Source organism: Fringilla coelebs, assembly GCF_963513975.1.
Source record: "Fringilla coelebs genome assembly, chromosome: 31".
Taxonomy (NCBI): Eukaryota; Metazoa; Chordata; class Aves; order Passeriformes; family Fringillidae; genus Fringilla; species Fringilla coelebs.
This window is the reverse complement of record NC_140057.1, coordinates 1,694,316-1,716,478: the sequence shown is the minus strand read 5'-3', so window position 1 is coordinate 1,716,478 and position 22,163 is coordinate 1,694,316. Positions and strand designations below refer to the sequence as shown.

The following is a 22,163-nucleotide window of genomic DNA, read 5'->3' as shown; positions in this document are numbered from 1 at the left end:
CTCCATAAAGGCTGGCTTGAGCACTACGTCCATTTTCCTGCAAAAATCCCTCCACATGTTATAACCTAAAACTATATATACTGGAATACTTTAAAAAGATTAATACAGTACTACTAATTCATACAACATAACACATATAGTATTCCTTTTAATATCTGTGAAGAGCCAATCATATAATATGCACTTTTCACAATGTTGTGAACAGCTAAGTCCCAAGACAGGCTCTGTGCTAGCCCAGCTTCCTGTGGGAGAGATTTCAGAGACAGGATTCTGGCCAGAGCCTGCTTGGAACACACATCCCTTATCTCCACCCTGCACTAGGTGCAGAATTACCAGGGTGAGGAATTGAGGCATGAATTGCAAGGGAGATAACTGGATATCTGCCCTGGGTCTGGCTCTTCTTCTTGCCAAAGCCAATGGCAAAAGCCATTCCCATGGCATCTTGGTTTCTATCACCAGCTTCCAAAGGTGTTTCTTTATTTCCCCGTTCATTCTTTCTACCTGACCTGACTCTGGGGGTCCCAGGGGTTATGGAGGTCCCGTTGTATTCCTAAAGCTGCCATAACCCCCCTGAAGGATCTTCCCTGTAAAATAAGTTCCCCTATCTGAGTCTATAGCTTCCACAATCACTTACCTTGCATTTCTTTTAGAAATACCTTAGTAAGTGATGCAATGATTGCTGAAGCAGTCAGAATTGCTTTTGCCCCCTGTTAGGTGACATGGAGTCAGCAGGAGATACCGAAGCCTTCCTGCTCAGGGCATTTCAGTGCCAGGTTCTTACAAGCACCCACAGCTCTTCTGCCTTGTCCTGCACTTTGTCTGATTCCCCTTCCTTGCCATGAGAAACGCCATTCACTTCTGTTAAAATTTTAGAACTTTAATAGTAACAAAAATAATAATAAAAATTAGAACAATAAGAGACAATCAAAAGCAAAGAGTTACGGACATCTGAGTGCCTGGCATTTCGCCAAAAGACACACCTTGCTAACCAAGAATTACCCCTTAAAAGCAAAAGTCTATTGCATATTCATATAGCTGATACATGATTCAAACATTCCTTTCAAACCAGGGTGTTTCTGCTTAATTTTAGCTTCCCTCCCCACCATCTTGTAAATCAGTCTTGGTTCCTCGAAGTCTGAGCTTTCCTGATAAGGAGGCAATAATTATTCTCCTGGGATCTTGGTGTCTGTTTCTGTTATCTGTATCTGGATAGGATAATATGAAGAATTTCTTGATTATCTTTTCCATTCCTTAAGCTAGTTACAAAAAGTACCTTACATCACATAGTTTCTATTTTAATATTATGCTATAGCCTAAAAACTATATGTACCACACTACTTAAAAGAGATTAATACAGCATAACTTTCCAACATAACACATACAGTAATAATTTCAGTATTTGCAAGGAGCCAGTCATATAATACACATTTTTCACATTTCCCTCCCTTGGAACCGGGTGTTGCTTTTAGACACCACTTGTCCTGCTTGTTTCAAAGTACTTTGGAAAGGCTCCATATCTAATTTTCCCTCTTTCCCTGGGGCTGCCCACACTTCTGGGTTAACTTCAGCATAGGCCTTGCCAGACATCTGACACAGTGGTACAACAGAACTGGCTTTTGTATCACCTTTTATAATATTAATTTGCGTTCCCATTTTAGCAACTCAATCCCTTCCCAATAAATTACAATCAGAATAAGGAGCAAATAAAAATTCATGCATTTCAAACCCTTTCCCATATCTCCTAAGAGTGGCTGAATAACACCACTCCTCTTACCCACTTATCCCATGAATAATCAAGGACATTTTTGGCATTTTTTCCCCCATAGGTCTGGGATTTAGAGGGGTTGAGAGGCCCCTGTGTCCATCAGGAGAGGCCTCCTCTCAATGCAGACCCACCCTGAATGTTCTCAAGGGCTGCAGTGTGGTGGGTCCCTGGTGTGATGGGAGCTGTGACACCCCTGCCAATCCATGTCCATCCAGGGCTGGGCTTGCTCCTCCTGAGGGTGCTGCTGTCTCTGCTTGCAGTGTCCTTGTGCCCTGCAGCTGGAGCCCTGATTCCTTGCCAGGGGCAGTTTGGGTGGGCTCTCCCCTGCCGAGGAGGGCAGTGCCTCTGCCAGGTGCTTGTGGCCGAGCGTGTCCCCTGGGTGCTTGGGCCCTGGGGCTGATCCCTCAGGGGCTGTAGGAACTGTGCCATGGCCTTTGCCTTCAGCTTGGCCTTTTTCTGCTCCCTTCTTGCATTCACCTGCTGTGCCTTTGTGCCCAAGTGCTGCAGGGCCTTCTTGTGCCACTCCTGCAGCCCCCCTCAGTGCTTGCGGGTGCTCATCCTCTGACAGCTGCTCTGCTTTCTGCAAAATAATTTGTTTTCCAGTGACCCAAACAATATCTCCATCCTTCCCTTATAATCCACATTTCCCAGATGTTCCTTTGTCCTCCTTGTGCTCAGGGTGCCCTCCCCAGCCCGTGTCCCAGAGCCGGTCCCTGTCCTGCCGCAGTGTCCAAAGGCGGCCCCCCCGGCGGGCAGGGCCGGCAGCTCCACGGGGCCGGGCAGCGGCCGGGGCGTCCCGCAGCCTCCTGGGGGCCGGGGGCCACTGCCGGCCCTGCCCGGGGCTGGTGGGGTCAGGCAGCGCCCGGCGCTGAGCCCCGGCTGCCCCACAGCCCCGGCCCGGCCCCGCAGCTCCCCACGGGCCCCAGCCCGTGCTGCCGGTCCCGCACCTCTGCGCCCGCTGCTGCCGCTGCCCACCACAGAGAAAGCCCTGGAATCCTGACCTCCGTGATTTCCTGTCCTGGAGACTGGGGATAGAATGGAACTGGATGGACTGGGAAATTTTGAGGATAAGATCCTGTTGAAAAACATCCCAATCCTCAGTATTTTTCTCTTCCTCCTCTTTTCTTTTTCTTACTACATAGATTCCTCCTGCTGCTTCTTGCCTTATCCATATTCTTGCACACTCCCCTTCACTCAATCCCTTTCCCAGCACACTAACACCATCCATCCCCTGTTGTCCAAATCCCTTCTCCCCTTCTTTTATTACCCATGGATATGGGTGTCCATGTCCTTAACTACCTCTGTGGGAATGTGCAAACTATGTCACCATTCTCCCAAGGGGCCCTTCAGAGATATTTTGGGATCATCATCCCTTTGGCGAGGACCCCTTCCTGGCTTTCCCTTTTCTACCCTCCATGGGTGCCCTGCCATGTTCACTCCCCAAAGATCCCAGTGCACTCACTGATGAGATTTTCAGAGCTCTCTCCCTGCTGACTCTTCAGAGCCCCCCTGATGTGTCACTCATCTGTCTCCTGGTCACTCTCGGGTACCCGATCAATCCCCGGTGCTGCCGCCACCCAAGGGAGCCGATCCCCCAAACTGGGTGAGGCACCTTCAGCTGCACTCACTGCCCGCCGCCCCGGATGGTGGAAGGAGTTCCAGACGAGTCCCAGGGTGTGTGGAAAAATGCACATTACCAGAGGATTGTGTCCACAGAGAAGACAGAGGAGTCCTGTAAAAGTAATTTCATTGCTAAAGAAAAGGAGAGGCCATGGGATATATACTATAGCGTCTCTCTAATTGTTGGAGCACACAGCCTCCTGTTCATCCTAATTTTCCCGGCTGCATCTCCCTCTTCCTTTCCTGATTGGGTGGAGTATTGAGAGGTACAGACTTCCCAATCCACCTACTATACATCCCCTTGATATGCTCCCTACTTCTGTGTACTTTTGTGCAAACGATATTCATGGCTCTGTTAAATCTTTGTTATTCTTCTCCAAGTTCATGAATTGAGCAGGACCATGGCTGAGCAGCAGTCAGTGTCATCAAATAATAACATTTTCTGAAACTGATGGCTTCTCCTGTTGCTTCCATATGTACAAGTTCCTGGCCCTATCTCTGAGCAGATTTGCAGCATCTGTTTGTAAAACACTTTGCTCTTGTTCCTTTCATGTGGGTCCCCCGTTTGGGGGACATATTCCCTGGAGCAGGGTGTCACCCCTTGCTGCAGCCCCAGCCCTCAGGGAGTGCTCAGGCAATGAGAGTGTGCAGCACTCATGACTCATCAGTGTGCAGGAAGACTCGCAGCTCGCAGCGTTCCCCTCCTGCACCGTCCACCCTTGGCCCCAGCGCCCCCCACGAGGGGAATTTGGGGAGGTGGGAGTGGGGCAGCGCCAAGGCCGGGCCCCCCCGCTCTGTGCTGGCGGGAGCGGCTGCAGTGGGGAGCGAGTGCGGGCGGGAGCGGCCGAGAGCCCAGCGCTGCCCCAGCCCGAGCTGGCCCAGCTCCATCCCTGCCCCTGCGGTGGGATGCTGTGGGTTTGGGGGGAAGAGGGAGCCGGCAGTGGGTGCTGGGCCTGGGGGCAGGAGGAGAAGGGAAGGAGAAGCAGGGTTGAGGAACAAAATGGTCAAACACTGCCTGTGGGAGGAGAAGGTGGGATTGTGCAGGAGAAGGTGGAATAGCAGGAGCTGGAAGAGGAGTTTGAAGAAGAGCAGAGACACAGGAGGAGGGGCAGAAAGAGGCGACACTACAAGGTTCTACTCCTCCCTTTATCTGCAGCCTCCCCCCCGGCCCCAGGAGCTTTGTCCCCCCACATCCAACCGGTGACCGCGAAGGGGGAATCCATGATTTTCCTTGGGCTGTATCTTGGTGTTTCTAAGCTTTATTGGGCAAATGTTGGTGCTGGTTTTTTTTGTGAGGCCTGAATCTCTGCATTTCAAAGGGGGCTTTTGCTGAATATTATTGTTTCAGAAGTTTTTGATCTATGTCTTGATGTTTAGAGGATTTTTGTGCTGAATCTTGGTGTTTTGGAGGTTCTTACAAACACAAGATGCCAAATGACTTTCCCAGATGAATTTGGGCATGGAAGTTTTCCGAGTCCAACTGCTCTCCTCTTGATTTTTTCCCAAACTAGGATTTTTCATTCCCAGGGCATGGCCTGATGGAGGAGGAAAAGCCCCGAAGATCCCTCATGAGGAGGGGCTGCAAACAGAGCCCATGGAGCTCTGGGGAGGAAAGAGGCCCTCTGAGTCTGGATCGCTCAGAGCTGGTGGAGAAGCCTCATGGCAGGGAGAAACCGCACAAGTGCTTGGAGTGTGGGAAAGGTTTCAGCTGGAGCTCCACTCTGAGGCAGCACCAGGTGATCCACACTGGGGAGAGGCCCTTTGAGTGTGAGGAGTGTGGGAAGAGTTTCAGCCACAACTCCATTCTGATCCAACACCAGAGGATCCACACTGGGGAAAAGCCCTTTGAGTGTGGGGAATGTGGGAAGAGCTTCAGGCAGAGGGGCCAACTGATCCGACACCAGGTGATCCACTCTGGCGAACGGCCTTATGAGTGTGGGGAATGTGGGATGAGCTTCAGCCAGAAGGGCCATCTGATGCAACACCACAAGATCCACACTGGGGAAAAGCCCTTTGAGTGTGGGGAATGTGGGAAGAGCTTCAGAGAAAGCTCAGCCCTGATTCGGCACCAGGTGATCCACACTGGGGAACGGCCCTACACCTGCTTGGAATGTGGGAAGAGCTATGGGTGGCACTCCGACCTGAGAAAACACCAGCGCATCCACACCGGGGAGAGGCCCTACGAGTGTCCTGAGTGTGGGAAGGGGTTTCCAAGGAGCTCCGATCTCCTCAGACATGAGCGGATTCACACAGAGGAGAGGCCCTTCCGCTGCCCCGACTGCGGGAAAGGCTTCAAGCAAAACTCCAAACTCACCATCCACCGGCGCATCCACACCGGGGAGAGGCCCTACGAGTGTGGGGAGTGTGGGAAGAGCTTCTCACAGAGCTCTCACTTGACCCAACACCAACGGAGGCGCCACTAAGGGAAGCCCTGTGAGTGCCCTGAGTGCTGGAAGAGCTTCGTGTGCTGCTCCAGCTCCATCCCCCATGAGAGGATCCACATTGGATGATCCCCAGTGACCCCGTTGGGCAGAGCCCTGGTGATCCGTGGTCCTGGTGATCTGTGCTGGGAAGACACCTGGCTTGGAGGCTCCACATCTTCCTGGTTCCCTGTGGGCAGCTAGATAAACCTAGCAGCAGGAACATCCATTGGGACACAGACCAACAATGGGAATTCCTTGGGGAGAGCAGATGTGTCAACTTTCAACCCCATAAAATCTTTTGCATTCAATCCTATCTTGTGGTGGCATCAAAGATTACTGGAAAATCTTGGAGGTATATTCAGGGTTGACTTTATTATGATTGTATCCCCAATCTGTTACATTTATGCTGAATAATAAGGTTTGCACCTCAAGACTTGTCCTGAGAGTGAAGGGGGAGAGAAGCAGTGCACAGTTTGTTTTCAGGCACTGCACTCACTCCTCCACATTCCTGCTCCTGCACTGTGTTGTCTGCGGATGGACAGACAGCGGGACAGAGCTCTCCTTGGCTCTTAGTTAGTTTTAGCTAGCTGAGGCAAAGAAGTTCCCTGGGCTGTGGTTTTTCCCCTTTTCTTTGGACCTGTTTGAACCTGCTCTGGCCTGAGCACCAGCAGAGCACCGGCAGCTCACACCTGTGGCCCACCGGGCCGGGCCTGGGCCGCGGCATTTCCAGCGCCGGAGGGACTGATAAGAGACTGAGTGAGCTGAGCTACAGCCCACGGAGGGACTTTGTGAGTTTGTCTCTGTTTTAGAGCAGCAAGAGGTTTTATAGTTTAATATTGATTAGGTTTTATTGTGTAATAAACAGTTTTTTCCACTTTTTTCCAAGGAGGTTTTTTTTTTTTTTCCTGAACCAGCTGGGGGAGGGGCTGATTGAATCTGCTTTCCAGAGGAACCCTTTTGGGGGTTCTCTCCCAAATTTGCCCTGAACTAGGACAAGTTCTTTTGCAACTTCAGGGATTCCATGATTTTGATTTCCTATTGCCCAAGGGTGTCTTCCACAGATGAATGGTGAAAAGCTGGGGAAAAGATTTTGGAGATAGTGGGATAGAAACTATACGAAAAAAAGGTTCATGCCTTCTACCTAAGCAGTGGATCCTCAGCTGGTATGGACAAGGAAATCCTTTTCTTTTGGCCTTGACTTTGTTTTCATTTCTCTTTATTGCTTTAAAATATTCCATATTGAGTTAAAAGTAGACATTGAACTAAGACAGGGGTGTGGTCATGGTAAGACACAGACATGGAGAGTGACATGGGGACACATGGACATGAACTGGGATTGGGCCATTTGTGGGGACATGGGGAGACATGGGCATGGATGGAGATGTGTGGGACAATGACAGGGATGGAAACGTGGTGGGGTGACAGCTATGGGTGAGGACATGGTGGGACATGGGCAGTGACAAGTGGGGACGTGGCCATGGCCAGTGTCATGGGGGGAAGATGTGGGGGATGCTGGGTTGGAGGGGGTTGAGGGTTCCTGGGAGGCACTTGGGGCTTGCTGAGGCCTTTGGGGACCCCAGGCCGAGCGGCTGCGGCTGCGCTGGGAGACCCTGGGGGAGGTTCTGGGGCAGCTGCTCAAGGACCCCCTGACCTGGAGCCCCAGCCAGACACTGGGCTCCTGGAAAGGGATGAACGTCCTTGTCCCCAGGAGGGAAACCCCAGCACCCCCAGGGTGTCAGGGGCAGCTGAGAGGCCACAACAGGGAGGGGAAAGCCAGAGAGAGCTGTCACACTCTTAAACTACACCTCAAAAGTCCAAAAACTCAGGGACTGCTCCCATGAAAAAGCTGCCAGGAGCTGCATGAATTGAGGGAAAGGGGGGATGTGACCCGCAGACTGAGCAGGAGGGACCTGGATCCCCCAAAACCAAACACAGGGATGAGAGGTGGAGCTGAGGACAGGATGGGAAAGGGGTGGGAGTGCAGGGGAAAAGAGGATTCAGAGCAGGAGAGGGATGGGATTCCCACATGGAGTTGGGAGGGGTCCTTGGGTTGGGGGAATGATGGGAGAGGGGAGGGAAAGGTGGGGATGGGATTGAAAAAGGGTGGTTTCATGGGGATCCCTTTGTGTCCCCATCAGTTGATCCCTGGCGTGATTCCCTGGGGCTCTGGGGGGGAATGGATCCGCTCTGGGTGGGTCCCCAAGCCCCCTGCCCATCCCTGGGGGGCTCATGGGAGGTTCCCTGGTTCCCTCCACCCAAACGCTGCAGCTGTGGGAGAGAGGTGGGTGTGAAAGGAGGATCTGGGGTGGGCAGGGAGGAGGAGCAATAGGAAGAGGAGGGAGAGTGGAGGTGGAAGATGGGAAAAGGAAGAGGAAGAACAGGAGGAGGAAGAGGAGGAGCCCCAGTTTTGCTGCCTGATCCACCTGTTAGTTGTTCCAGTGTTCCTCATTAGCTCAACTCTTGGGGACATGGGCATCTACGTGTCGGACCTTCACGGGTAGCTTTTCTAACCGAGTGGCAATGTCTTTCCACTCATCAGCAGCCCAGATTGGTTTTCCCCTATGCTGCCAGTTGGCCTTTTTCCACCTTTCCAGCCAGCCCCACAGAGCATTGGCTACCATCCAGGAATCAGTATAAAGGTAGAGCTTTGGCCACTTTTCTCTCTCAGCAATGTCCAGGGCCAGCTGAACAGCTTTGAGTTCAGCAAGTTGGCTTGATCCACCTTCTCCTACGGTAGCTTGAGCAACTTGTCGTGTGGGGCTCCATACGGCTGCTTTCCACTTCCGGTTCATCCCTACGATGCGACAGGAACCGTCAGTGAAAAGAGCATAGTGTGTTTCCTCTGCTGGTAGATGGTTGTACGGTGGAGCTTCTTCGGCATGTGTCACTTGCTCTTGTTCCTCTTCGTCAGCAAGGCCAAAGTCTTCACCTTCTGGCCAGTTTGTAATTATTTCTAAAATCCCAGGGTGATTCAAGTTTCCAATACGGGCGCAATGTGTGATCAAGGCAATCCACTTACTCCATGTAGCGTCAGTGGCATGGTGGGTGGTGGGAGCCTTTCCTTTGAACATCCACCCCAGCACCGGTAGTCGGGGTGCCAGGAGGAATTGTGTTTCCGTGCCAATCACCTCCGAGGCCCCTTGAACTCCTTCGTAGGCAGCCAAGATTTCCTTTTCTGTGGGAGTGTAATTGGCTTCGGACCCTCTGTAGCTTCGACTCCAAAATCCCAGTGGTCAGCCTCGAGTCTCCCCCGGCACCTTTTGCCAAAGGCTCCAGGACAAGCCATGGTTCCCGCCTGCAGAGTAGAGCACGTTCTTCACCTCTGGTCCCGTCCTGACTGGGCCAAGGGCCACCACATGAGCGATCTCCTGCTTGATCTGGGCAAAAGCTTGTTGTTGCTCAGGGCCCCAGTGGAACTCGTTCTTCTTGCGGGTGACCAGGTAAAGAGGGGTCACGATCTGACTGTACTCGGGAATGTGCATCCTCCAAAAGCCTGTGGCACCTAGGAAAGCTTGTGTTTCCTTCTTGCTAGTTGGTGGAGACATCGCGGTGATCTTGTTGATGACCTCAGTGGGAATCTGACGCCGTCCATCTTGCCACTTTACTCCCAGGAACTGGATCTCTCGGGCAGGTCCCTTTACTTTGCTCTTCTTGATAGCGCAACCGGCTTCTAGCAGAATCTGGATGATTTTCTTTCCTTTCTCAAACACTTCCATTGCCGTGTTCCCCCACACAATGATGTCATCAATGTATTGCAGATGTTCTGGAGCCTCACCCTTTTCTAGTGCAGTCTGGATCAGTCCATGGCAAATGGTGGGGCTGTGCTTCCACCCCTGGGGCAGTCGGTTCCAGGTGTACTGCACACCCCTCCAGGTGAAAGCAAACTGAGGCCTGCACTCTGCTGCCAGAGGAATGGAGAAAAACGCGTTAGCGATGTCAACAGTGCTGTACCACTTTGCTACCTTGGACTCCAGCTCGTACTGCAGTTCCAGCATGTCCGGCACAGCAGCGCTCAGCGGTGGAGTCACTTCGTTCAAGCCACGGTAGTCCACAGTCAATCTCCATTCTTTGTCAGACTGGCGCACAGGCCAGATGGGACTGTTGAAGGGTGAGTGGGTCTTGCTGACCACCCCTTGGCTCTCCAGCTCATGGATCATTTTGTGGATGGGGATCACGGCATCTCGATTTGTCCAGTACTGCTGGTGGTGCACCGTCGAGGTGGCAATTGGCACTCGTTGCTCTTCCACCTTCAGGAGTTCTACTGCAGATGGGTTTTCTGACAGTCCAGGTGTCATGGGTTGACCCTGGCACAGTGCCAGTGCCCCCATGAAAGGTTTATTCCCAAAATGGTTACTGTGAGATGTGACCCAGGAACAGAACAAAACAGGCTCCAACTTGGGAATGGAGGGAAAAAGACAACATTTTATTAATCTACATAGACACAAAAGGGAAAAAGGAAAAAAAAACACACACAACAATCCACAATGGAACAGCTTCAAAAACACTCCTCCTCCTCCCCACCTCTCCAACAAACACATCCCCTCTAACACATCAATTCTCAGTCCAATACCCTCCTTCACACACGCTTTCCCCAGTTCATCAGGAGAGAGAAGTCTTCCTCTCGCACCATGGGCATCCCCAGGAAAACACTGTAAAATCCCCAGTGCTTCCACGTCACACACTGCAGCCGCCCGAAGAAAATCTGCAGTGGTGACTATCTTCCTTCCATGTCCAGTGCTCTCACCACTGTCCATGGATCCAAACTGCTCCTTAGGTCCTTTTAAGAATGCTTTGCCCAGTTCCAAGAAGTGGCCGCCGCTCACCATTTGGGACACCTGTCCCCCCCATATTCTCTCCCCTGGGGCCTGGGGTTCTCAGGAACAGAGATCCTTCGCTGGAGGCAGAGGGCTCCACCACACCCTCCCCCTCAGTCTCTGTTCTCTCCGCTTCTCCTCGCGGCCTTGTCACTCCTGGCTTCTAGCCAACCGCCTCCCCCAAGGAGCAGTCTCTGTATTATCAGAAGAACTTGGTTTCGCCCGTGGCTGTGTAAGAGAAAAGTCCAGCCCAAAGCCACTCCAATCATCTCCTCCACCTAGGGCACTCTCATCTGCAAGCATTTCTTCACCTAGTCAAACTTCTTCTTTCCCATCCTCTTTCCCCTCTCACTCCTCAGCTGGGGAGGATCAGTGTTTTTACAGCTTCCAAAAACTCAAAAAAAAAGGTTAAAAGCTCGGCCCGGTCTACTGGCAGCTGGGCACCTTGCCTCCCCCCCCACTTTCTCCTCCTGGCTGTGCTCCCAGCACAAGATAACAAATTTCCAGCCTGCACAGTCTCTATCATTCTCTCTCCCGGGGGGGCTGCCCAAACCATCCCAGGACTCCTCCACCCCTGCACCTTGCCGGGGCTCCGGCCTTCCTTCCCAGGCAGCATGGCCTCCCCTCCCCCACCCAGACGCAGCTGGGCAGGGGAGAGGTCCGAGCAACTCACCGGCCGGACTCCAAAGAGAAAGTTCTTCCCTGAACCCTCTGCTTTTAACCCCTGAGTGTGTTCTCGGAGGCGTACCCAAGTCCTCAGTGGCCACATCAAATGCCAATTTCACATCTGGCCACTGATTGGTTTGACCATAACTTTCCAAAAAAAAAACTCACTTCCGGGTCAAACCATGACACCAGGCAAGGTGTTCAACTGCTTAATGTTCTCTGCCTCTACGGCAGCTATGCCAAAAGCCCATCTGAGTCCTTTTGGGTCTTTGTAATAGCCATTCCGGAGAAAGTCTATGCCTAGAATACATTGGGCCTCTGGGCCAGTCACAATAGGATGTTTCTTCCAGTCTTTCCCGGTCAGGCTCATCTCGGCTTCCAACAGGGTCAATTGCTGTGATCCCCCTGTCCCCCCGGCAATAGAAACAGGTTCTGCCCCCACATGTCCCGATGGTATCAGGGTACACTGCGCACCAGTATCCACTAAAGCCTCGTACCTTTGTGGCTCTGATGTGCCAGGCCATCGGATCCACACTGTCCAGAAAATCTGATTTTCCCGTGCCTCTCCTTGTCTAGAGGCAGGGCCCCTCTAACACTGGCTATTATTTCTTTCCTGTGCATACATGGTAGAAGTACCCTCAAGGGGATCTGACATATCATACTCAGCAGCACGGTCATGAGAGGTAGAGGCTACCTTCACTTTACTGGAGTTCCCTCAGTTAGTGATTCCCTCCTTGAGTTGACGCACCTGTGCTGCCAGGACAGAAGTGGGTTTTCCATCCCACCTTCCCATATCTTCTCCATGGTCTCGCAGAAAAAACCACAGGTCAGCCCGTGGGGTGTACCCTCTCTCTCTAGCTAGGGAACGTTGTGCTCTGAATCTGGGGCCTGTCACTCGCACTGGTGCAATGTGGGGATTGCTCCTTCTCACCGCCTCCCTCATCTCCCTCATCTCCTCTCCGAGTTCTTGGACTACGGCAGAAACATGAGCCTGCATGAGGCCATTGATCATACTCTCATAATTCCTAAGCTTGTTTGCAACAGACCCCACTGTCTCTCTGTTGGTATCAGCATTAATTGTGGCAATGAAGGTGGTGTATTGGGATGACCCCAGATTTGCAGACTCCACAGCATTTGCCCTGTGCATCTGACCTGATCGGGGTCATTATCGTGCTGTCCATCCCTCCCAAATAGTCCCTCCAACACTGCCACTTCTCTCAGCTGTTGGATCCCTTCCTCAAGAGTCTTCCAGCGCATTCTATGGTGCTGCTCCTGCATCCTTTCCCTGAGGACAAACCTCTCTCTGACACTTATTAAAAGCCGCTCCCAGAGGGAAAGGGACCCTGGCTCCCTTACCAAAATCTGATTGATTCCTGAGTCCTGAGTCAAGGGTCCCAGATTCCTTGCTTCACCACCATCCAGCTGGACACCTGTGCCCATGAGATCCCAGACCCGAAGAAGCCAGGTTGTATATGCTTCACGTCCCCGTCGTACAATGTCTTTATGCAGATTAGGGAGACTTTCATACGTCAGGGACTCGGTGATGATTGCAACCTCTGGCTCCCCTGTGGGTTGTCAGGGCCCTCCCCTATCTGGGTGCTCTGCTTTTGTCTTTGATCTCCTTGTTTCTACAGGGGCAACTGCTGCTGGCTCTGACTGCCTCTGCAGTTCAGCTGGAACCTGGGCAGTTGTAACATCTGTTGTAACATCTGTGGGTTCTGCTGCTGCACTATTGGACTCTCCCTCTTCAAGGCAGGGGTAGGGCTGCTCACCAGCTGGGGAAGTGTATTCCTTCAGCATCTGGCACAATTCCTTCACCAGACCCCCCACCCAATCTGGGTAGTTCACATCTGGGGTGGGCTGTGGGGTAGGGTCAGGCTCTGGGGCAGCAGCAGCCCTAGACTCTGGTGTCATGTTTGGTTCTGGGGTAGGCGTCAGGGTAGTTATCCAGATTAGTCTCTCCCTCTCTCTAAATGCTAAATAGAACAGGACTATCAGCAACATCAGCCACTCTAATATCTAGAGTGGATCTGATCCCTTCAAAAACTGGTGGGGCGCACCCAAAAAGATGGTTAAAGGGTTGGGAGAAGATTTCCCCCAGTGTCATTTCCTTACAGAAGGTGCCATTATTAAAGTAACTCCAAAAACATACAGTTAGCGTGTGATAGCTGTGAATCCATGTGCCTGCTTTCCAGAGGAAGTTAAACATCCATGAATCCCTCATCTTATTCACCCATAAGAGAAACCAGATAATAGCCACAGTAGCCTTGGTTATAGGACTCATGTTTAGATAAGGGCCTACAAATGGGAGAAATACAGCCATGATCACGTGCCACCCAAACCAGGGTACGCTGGACCACATGGTGTCGCCTAGCAAGGTTTCTATAGCCACACACAAAAAATCAGATTATTCAAGAACTGTTATTCCCTTTTTGTTTAAGTGCCCTCGTGCCGCACGTTGGGCACCAAAATCTGTCTTGGTTTGGAAAGACAGGTGCCTGTTAAAGGAGACAGGAGCCTCCCCTGAAATGGAGAATGCAAACCCTCCCCACCCCTCCGAATTGGTATGAAGAAAGGGCTCTCAGGCAAAGAATATGGGAGCAGGAAATAACAGTTCTTTAATAGGGAAAGGGAAAAAAATATAAAATGATAAAATACAACAATGCAATACACCAGAACAACACTGTCAGAGTCAGAACACAACCTGACACCCTGTGGGTCAGGGTGTTGGTAGCAGTCCAGTTGGAAAAGGGGCTGCAGCCCTCCTGGAGTGTCAGGCGTGGTTGTGTTGGAGCAGGGGAGTCCTGTAGGAAAGGGGTGAATTCTTCCTCCACAGATCCGTGGAAGTAGAAGCAGCTGCTGTTCCTCTGGGGAGTCCAGTGGAGCAAAGGCTGTCCTGGTGTCAGAACCTTGCAGGTTATATCTGCATGGCACTGCTTGGCTCCTCCCTCTGGGCGGAGCATCTCACAATGGGATGCTATAGTTCTTATCAGTCATGTGGTGACATTCAATAGCCCCTTATCAGCAGATGTCCCCTGTTGATTATGATCACTCAGGAAGAGAGATAAGGAGCAATGCCTGCTTGACACCAGACAACTGCCATGCAGATGGCAATAGAATACATCTTGCCTTGCAATCTGGAACACCAGGGAACCTCTCTGAGATCCCAAGCCCTGATTTTGGGACACTCAAGGACCACTGGGGACAACAAGGCCTGGCCTGGCTCCTCCCCGCATACCACTGCCCCTCCAGGAACCTAATGTGGCCACACCTTGGACATGGGACACAGAGCAGGAAATGAATCCTGGGGTATGGAGCCAGGAATGGCTGGCAAGTCCCCATCCTGCTCCTGCTGCCCCTATCCCAGTCCAGGTGTCCCCATCTTTGCTCCCCCGTGTCCGTGTCTCCATTTCTGTCCCAGTGACCCCATTTCCATTCCTGGCTCCCAGAGATGCACTGCCAGACACTGGGGATTTATTGCCCCAAGCAGGATAATTTCCCACCAGAAGCAAAGCATTGTGAATATTTGTGGTTCTTGCCTTTAAAGCATTGGAAAATAGGAAATGGATCCGTTAGCAAGAGCTGTGGGGGGGGGTGGGAGCAGTGGGATGAGCTCTGCTGGCAGATTTCAGCTTTCCCAAAAAGAGGGAGGGCCCGGATCCAGCTCTGTGGATCGCTCAGGTGGTGATTACTGCCAGGATGAGACAGGGTCACAGTGTCACCCTGTCCCTGCCACCATTCCACAGGATGTATGTGGCTGGAGTCCATGGAGAGCAGGACCTGCTCCAGAATCCCACGTGATCCCACCCCAATCCTGCTGAAATCCTGCTCCATCCCTCCCAACTGATCCCGCTCCAGAATCCAGCCCCAATCCCACTCTACAATTCCCCCTGATCCCACTCCGGACCCTGCCCTGATTTAGAATCCCTCCCTGATTCCAGTCCATCTATCCCACCCCAGTTCCCCTCTGGAATCCCATCCCAATCCTGCTCCATAGCTGTGGTCAAGCCTTTGGTTTCCCACGTCCTTCCCTGCAGAAAGAGAAGATCCATGAGATTCCAGCATGTATCACACACTGGGATTAACCCCAGGATCCATCCTGGGATCTGCACAGAGGGGATCCAGAGCTGGATCCACCACTGGAACTCACCGGCTGCTGGGTTGTATCCATTCCTGTCCCTCCTCCCTGTGGAAACAAAGTGGATCAGTGTCAGTGGCACAGGAGTCCCAGAATGGTGCCGGGTGGATCCGTGTCCCTTCCCGACCCCCATCCCCGTGTGTTACCGGATTGGAGCTTCCAGACGCCGAATCCGATGAGGATGAGGATGAGGATGAGGATGGCAGCGATGACGCACACAGCGACCACCACGGTGAGATTCCCGCCAGATGTCGGCTCTGGGAAACGCGGGATAGTGAGGAGGGGGAGGGGAATCCCCATTTGGGAATTCCAAATTCCCAATCTCCCCATTCCCAGCCTCACCCCAAGCGAAGATCCCGGGCTCCGGCATTCCGGGATGCTCCACCCTGCACCGGTACTGCTCCCGCTCCTCCAGCAGCGCCTCGATCCTGGCCCAGGTGTGGAAGGTGCCATCGCTGTTGGGAACGATCCCGCCCCGCTCCGTCTCCTGATCCAAGGTATCACCCCCCTTCATCCAGCTGACTGCGATGGTGTTGGGGAAGAATCCGTACGCGTGGCAGGACAGGAACAGCGTCCCGTGTTCCTCTTTTCCAGACACATGGACATCAGGGGGCTCTGGAATGGGACAGTCGTGGAATTCATGCATGAAGTTCCATGGGAATGGGACTGGGGTGTGCTCTACCCATGGAATTCCCTCTGGAATGGGATGGAGGTGAACTCTACCTATAGAATTCCCACTGAAACAGGATGAGAGTGAGATCTGACCATGGAATTCCATGGGAATGGGATGGAGATGAGATCTACCCATGGAATTCCCACAGAAATTCCCATATTCCCAAGTTCCCCATTCTCAAATCCCCACAGGAATTCTGCTCCCACCTTTGCGCTCCAGCTCCTTCTGCCCATATCTGACGTATTTCTGGAGCCATTCCGGGCATTCGTGCCTCAGGTAATTCATCCGCTCCTCAGCCACGGTCCCATCCTCTTCCCAGCGCCTCCTGGTGACCTCAGCACCGCTGTCGGCCGCCACGAATCTCCCGAATCCCAGGTCAAAGGAGATGAAATCCCGCCCGTCGTAGCCATTCCGAGTGGATCCACGGATGCTCCCGTCAGACAGGAGCTCGCAGCCGTAAAGCCGCTGTACGGTGTGGAGACCTGGGGAGATTGTACCCACAGAGACCCATGGAATTGTGTCCCAGCCCCACAGAGCCCCAGCCCTGTGGAGCCCCATGGATCCACTTCGCAGCCCTATAGACCTCAACCCACCCCCACAGGTCCCATCTCAGCCCCATGGATCCACATCCCAGCCCCACAGATCTCCCCACTTACCCCTGCTCTGGTTGTATCGCTCCCGCAGGATATCCAGGCTCCTGGCATGGATGTGCTGGTTCCTCACACTGATCTGGGTCTGCCCCTCCCAATATCCCGGCTCAGCTCCATCCTTTATCCACTGTGTCAGCGGCTCCGTCCGGCCCCGCTCACTGTCGTAGCGCACGAAGGGGATCCCATCCACAAACCCCATTTCCATGAACTTGGGGACCCCCGGGCTGGGCTCTGACACCGCCACACCCAAGTAGTGCAGAGAGTGGAGAACTGGAGCGACATGGAGATTTGGGGGGGGGGCTGAGGAGGTCATGGAACAATGAAAGGGGAACTGGGAGAGCTGGGAAGGGGTTTGGGGATCCTGGGGCCAAGGAAAGGGGGTGCAGGGTGGGAGAGGTGGGATAGGTAGGAAAGGGCCTGCAGGGGGTCCTGGTGTCCAGGAATGGGGGCTCAGGGGGTTCCAGGATTATGGAAGGGGGGTGGGGATGCAGGGACTAGCAAAGTGGGATGGGGGTTCCAGGGGATCCCTGTACCCAGGAAAGGGGGTCCAGGTGTCCCCAGTGCCAAGGAATGAGGGGTCACAGGATGGGGAGACCTGGGAATGGGAAGCTGGGTATCCTTGATACAGAGGAAAGGGAGGGCTGGGGAAGGCGGGATGGATGGGAAAGGGGGTGCAGGGGGTGAATAGTACTGCATAAGGGGGTTCTGGGGCATCCCAGTGCCCAGAACTGGAAATCTAGGGGGATCCCAGGGACCAGAATGGCCCCAGGGACACCCCAAGATCCCCTAGGTCCCCGTGCCAAGGAATGAGGGTTCAGACTATCCTTTTCAGAATTTGGGGTACAGCGGGGTCCGGTGCCTAGAAATGGGCGCTCAAGGGGTGCCCGTGCTCAGGAATGGGGGCTCTTGGATTCTGATGCCCGGAAATTGCAGTTCAGGGGAGTCTCGGTGCCAGATAAGGGGGTACAGTGGGGTCCCGGTGTTGGGGAAGGGGATTGAGAGGGGTCTTGGGAACCAAAATGGGGCAATGAGGGGTTCCTGTGCCCGGAAATGGAGGCTTAAGGGGTTCTTGGTGCCCCGAACTGGATGTCCAGGGAGGTCCCGGTTTCGGGGTTCCCACTCACCTTTGGTCGCGCCCCCCGGGTCCCACGGGAGCCCCAAGAGCAGCCCCACACCCAGCGCGCAGCTCCACTGCGGCCCCGCCCAGCCCTGTATTCAGAGCTGCTTCCGGCCCCGCTATTGGCGCCGCTCTTTTCTACCCGCCAATGGCAGCCCGATCTGTCAGTGACGTCACCAGTCACCGGGCAGATCCCGCTCTCACAGGTTGGGACGCGGAAGCCAAAGGGACCAAGGAGGGCGGACGGGGGGAGGGCACGGGGGAATTCCAGAGAATCCCTCTGGATCCCTCTGGATCCCTCTGCGACCGCCCTGGAGCCCTCTGAGAACCACCTGGGACCCCCTGGGACCCCCTTAAGAAAGCGCCGGGAGTAGAGAAGGGGGGGAATGGGGAAATATGGGAGATCTGAGGGTGCAAAGGTGAAGGAAAAGGGCGGGTCTGGGGTCTGGGAAGGGCAGGGAGGGGTGCAGGGGGTCCCAGAACACGTGAGGGAGGTCCAGGAGGGGGTTCCAGTCCCGGATAAGGGGGTGCAGGGGGTCCCTGCAGGTCAAGGGAAGGGGGATGAGGGCAATGGGGGGTGCAGGGGGTCCCTGTGCCCAGGAAAGGGGGTGCACGGATCCCCGGTGTTGAGGAAAGTGGTGGGTGGGGGCTGGGGAAGGCAGGAATGGGGGTACAGGGGGTGCCGGGGTCAAGAAAAAGCGGGGGCTGGGGTGTCTGAGAGGGGGAGGGCCGGGAAGGGGGGTGTGGGGGGGCATTGGTGCTGGATGTGGGGGTGCAGGGGGGTCCTGGTGTGTGAAAATGGAGGGTTTGGAAGGGTTCCAGTCCCGGATATGGGGGTGCACGGGGTTCCTGGTGCTGTATAAGGGGATGCAGTGGGGTCCCAGTGCCCAGGAATGGGGGTTCAGGGGGGTTCCCTTCCAGGAAATCGGGGTTATGGGGGGTTCCAGTGCCAGATAATGGCCTGGCTGGGATCTGTTGCTGGGGAAGGGGTTGCAGAGGGGTCCCTGTTCACAGGAATGGGGGACTCAGGGGGGTCCTGGTGCAGCGGAATGGGGGTTCAAGGTGTGAAAAACAAAATTTGCTGTTAGAGTTTTTAAAGTGTAATAATAGTAATAATAGTAATAGTAATAATAATAATAATAATGATAATAATAATGATATTTCTATATTTCTAGTGCTGGAGTGCACCTGGCCAACGGCCAAAGAACACAGGGGTGTATACAGAGTGTTATATTTATACTGTTTTATTGCTGAGATACATGCATATTCATGTTATGAATAAGAAGCTTGACTAGGCCAATATTCAAGCAACAATCAATTTATTTCGTAATTATGGTAAAGTATGAGCAAAGCAGCGCTGGGTACAGTGGAGGCAGTTTTCCCTCCAACTGCACACCGATATTTGGGCTTACAGGTATTTATAGGGGTACTCAGAAGCTTTCTCAGCAGTTTCTATTTCTACTTGTTTACATCACAATTCTATGCACTATTGTGATTTAGTTTTTCTCAGGGTGCATCCAAAAAGGAGGATCCCCAGATGGTGTTGGTAGTTTCCGAGATGTTGGTCCAGTTTCCGCAAGAACAATGACGAATCCCCTCTGGTGAAGTCCAGCTCCCCAGATGTGGGTCCCCCTTTTTAATTACAATGACTATAAATCTCACAACAGTGATGTCCAGTTTCCCTTGGTGAAGTTGTAAATCCTTGAGATGATGTCCCTCTTCCTTTCTCAAGCTGTTTTTCTCGGTTTTGTTAAGGAGTGAGATAAGCACATTTCCTTTCTATATATTCCAAAGCTATAGTCTCAAGGATACAAACAATATTTTAAAATTATACCTAAAAAGGTTATTATTGCAGCACTCTTTAAGGCCTGACTACAAGCAAAGAGCAACATCCTTAATGCTGTAATTCAAATACTCCTAAATCAATCCAGGTTAATTGCAAGCAAAATAGAGGTTCAAAGGCCTTCTTCCATGTTTTAATTTCCTCAGTTATTATTCGAATTTGCAGCCGTCCCATGGTTGGTTTCCACACATATCGCAATCACAAATGCACACATTTCATTTCTGTACCAGACACGAAACACAGCTTTGTATTTCACAGTCCTCCCCCAGCTTATATAAATTTTCATTTATCCTACTCATTCGTGTCTGGACTTCAAATCTGGCCAAAACTTTGGAAGCCTTTCCCTTCTTGTCTTCTTTCTCTAATTTCATTATTTTGGATATCTGAGCTGGTTTCTTAAATTGGCCAACTCCTCCTGTAGCCAATTCCTGGTCTATCACAGCAACCTGCATGCTTTGAATAACTGAGTGGATTAGTCTGATAAAACATGGAATAAGGCAAGGAAGAAACAATAACCCAGCTAATGAACACAGTATCATGAACCCTGTTTTCTTCAGAACACCCCAATCACTATACTGCTGTTCTAACTGTTTGTATTGTTCGCCTAATTCATTTAGCTTTTCTTGTTCTACCCTTTTCTTTTTTGCTTCGGATTCTTGCTTTTGTAGTTTTGAGTCATTTGTTTCATTCTGCTCTCCAGGTCCCTTCCTTCCCTATCCCTTGCTAAACAAAAGGACTTTGAGTATCGCAGACAAATTCGTTCATCGTCATCCTTGAGAAGGTTGGTTAACACGGGCCCATCCTTGAGAGAAACCTTCTGTCCATATTTTGAAAATTCTCTAACCCAGTATAATTTGCCACCCATAGTGCACACTTTTAATTTGCTGTGGTCATAGCACACTTCACTAACTTGGGAATATGCCATAAATACTGATTCCCTGTTTCTCCCGATCCAGACAGTATGATTGCATTTGTCACAGACAGCTGGAGCACTAGGCTCTGATCCTGCAGCTCGCTCATGGATTACGTGGAGCTCAGGAGTGAGGCTATGAAGGCCCATTGCTTGGGATGCAATGATCAATACAGTGACAATAATCCTCAGCGGCTTTAACTCTCCACCTCTCTCAAGGCCCCTTGGGTTGCATCCAAGGGCCGAGATGTAGATCTTCTCGGTAGCAGAGTTTATACCTTGGGATTTAGTCACTGATACATTTTGTTCCATTTTTGCCTTTTGCCTCATGAGCCTTCAGTTCTCTGTTTACTGTGGATGTGGCCCAATTCTTTTTAATTTAGGCTAGTTGGCCCCTAAGTTAGGGGGGTGTGTGACTACAATAGGGTTGGTATATGTGCTTCCCTTTTTCCAGTGATACTTGGCTTCCTGCCACTCTCTTGCTTTTATTTGATATTCGTCAAGTATCCAATTGCCTTTGTCACACTCTATTTTTTTCTAACTTGGCCTTTGGTACTTCCTGCAAATCAATTCCTGCTCGTGTCCCGTGTACCCAAGTTTTCCACCAATCCTTATCACCTGTTTTAATATATCCTTTCCTTACTGCAGCCCACAACATTTTGTCAGTTTCTTTTTCTATTTCTTTTATACAATTACGGCAGAGAGCATTAGGGACCTGTCCCCTTGGTAGGTTTGTACACCACAATTCTTCACACTCTGTACACTTAAAGCAACCCCATGGATGGCACTTACAGTTTGGAGTAGTACATTCTGCCTCTCGTGGGTACAGTTGGTTTTGCAGCTTAAGGTAGGAGCGTGTTGGTGACATACATCAGTCTCTCTTTAACTTTACTTTCAGTTCTCCGGGGGTGGGTGCAGTTCTGCACTGGGTTCCAGACCCGGCTCTGTCGTGGCTCCTCTGCCGTGGTTCCGCCGGTCCTTTGGCCCGTGACGCGCGGGTCCAGCCCTTGGCCGCGGTTCGGGCGGCGGTATCGGTGGGCAGCAGAGGTGAATATGGACCTTCCCACCCAGGAGACAAACTTCCTTCCTTCCAGCTTTTAGTTAGTACCCACTCACCCGGTTTTATTTGGTGTGTGCTAAATCCTAGAGGGGCTGATTGAGCAATTACCCCTTTTTCCCTTAGTCCTAGGACATGTTGTCCCATCTTCTGGATGTATTTCTGAATAGTCATATCTGCTACAACTCCTGATGTTTGGGGTACCTCCTGGGAATAGGGCATTCCATAAAGCATCTCATAGGCAGAAAGTCCCATGTCTGCATTTGGAAGTGTTCTTATATTAAGTAGTGCTAAAGGTAAACATTTTACCCATGACATTTGGGTCTCAATCATCAATTTTGTTAATTGTTGTTTTATAGCTTGGTTCATTCTTTCCACCCTCCCAGAGCTCTGGGGGTGCCAAGGGGTGTGATATTCCCAGGAAATACCCATGGCTTGTGTTACTCCTTTTATAATACTGGAAGTGAAATGGGAGCCCTGATCAGAA

At 52.0% G+C, this 22,163-nt stretch overlaps 3 protein-coding genes across 8 annotated transcripts in view; 2 read left to right on the top strand and 1 right to left on the bottom strand.

Annotated features, from left to right (window-relative positions):
* Positions 1–22,163, top strand: part of LOC311164361 (uncharacterized protein) — a 185,950-nt gene that overhangs the window by 77,585 nt on the left and 86,202 nt on the right. The gene's annotated exons all lie outside the window — the stretch shown is intronic.
* The window catches only part of LOC311164359 (class I histocompatibility antigen, F10 alpha chain-like), a 109,308-nt gene that overhangs the window by 26,401 nt on the left and 60,744 nt on the right, over positions 1–22,163 (top strand). The gene's annotated exons all lie outside the window — the stretch shown is intronic.
* On the bottom strand, positions 13,561–20,949 carry LOC311164318 (class I histocompatibility antigen, F10 alpha chain-like; the record flags this gene model as incomplete). The annotated part of the gene is made up of 9 exons (XM_084223726.1): positions 13,561–15,319; positions 15,439–15,474; positions 15,573–15,683; positions 15,769–16,041; positions 16,306–16,581; positions 16,756–17,019; positions 17,874–17,940; positions 18,051–18,311; positions 20,737–20,949. The coding sequence occupies 9 exons, from the start codon at positions 20,947–20,949 to the stop codon at positions 15,207–15,209; spliced, it is 1,614 nt and encodes a 537-aa protein (XP_084079852.1). The 3' UTR covers positions 13,561–15,206.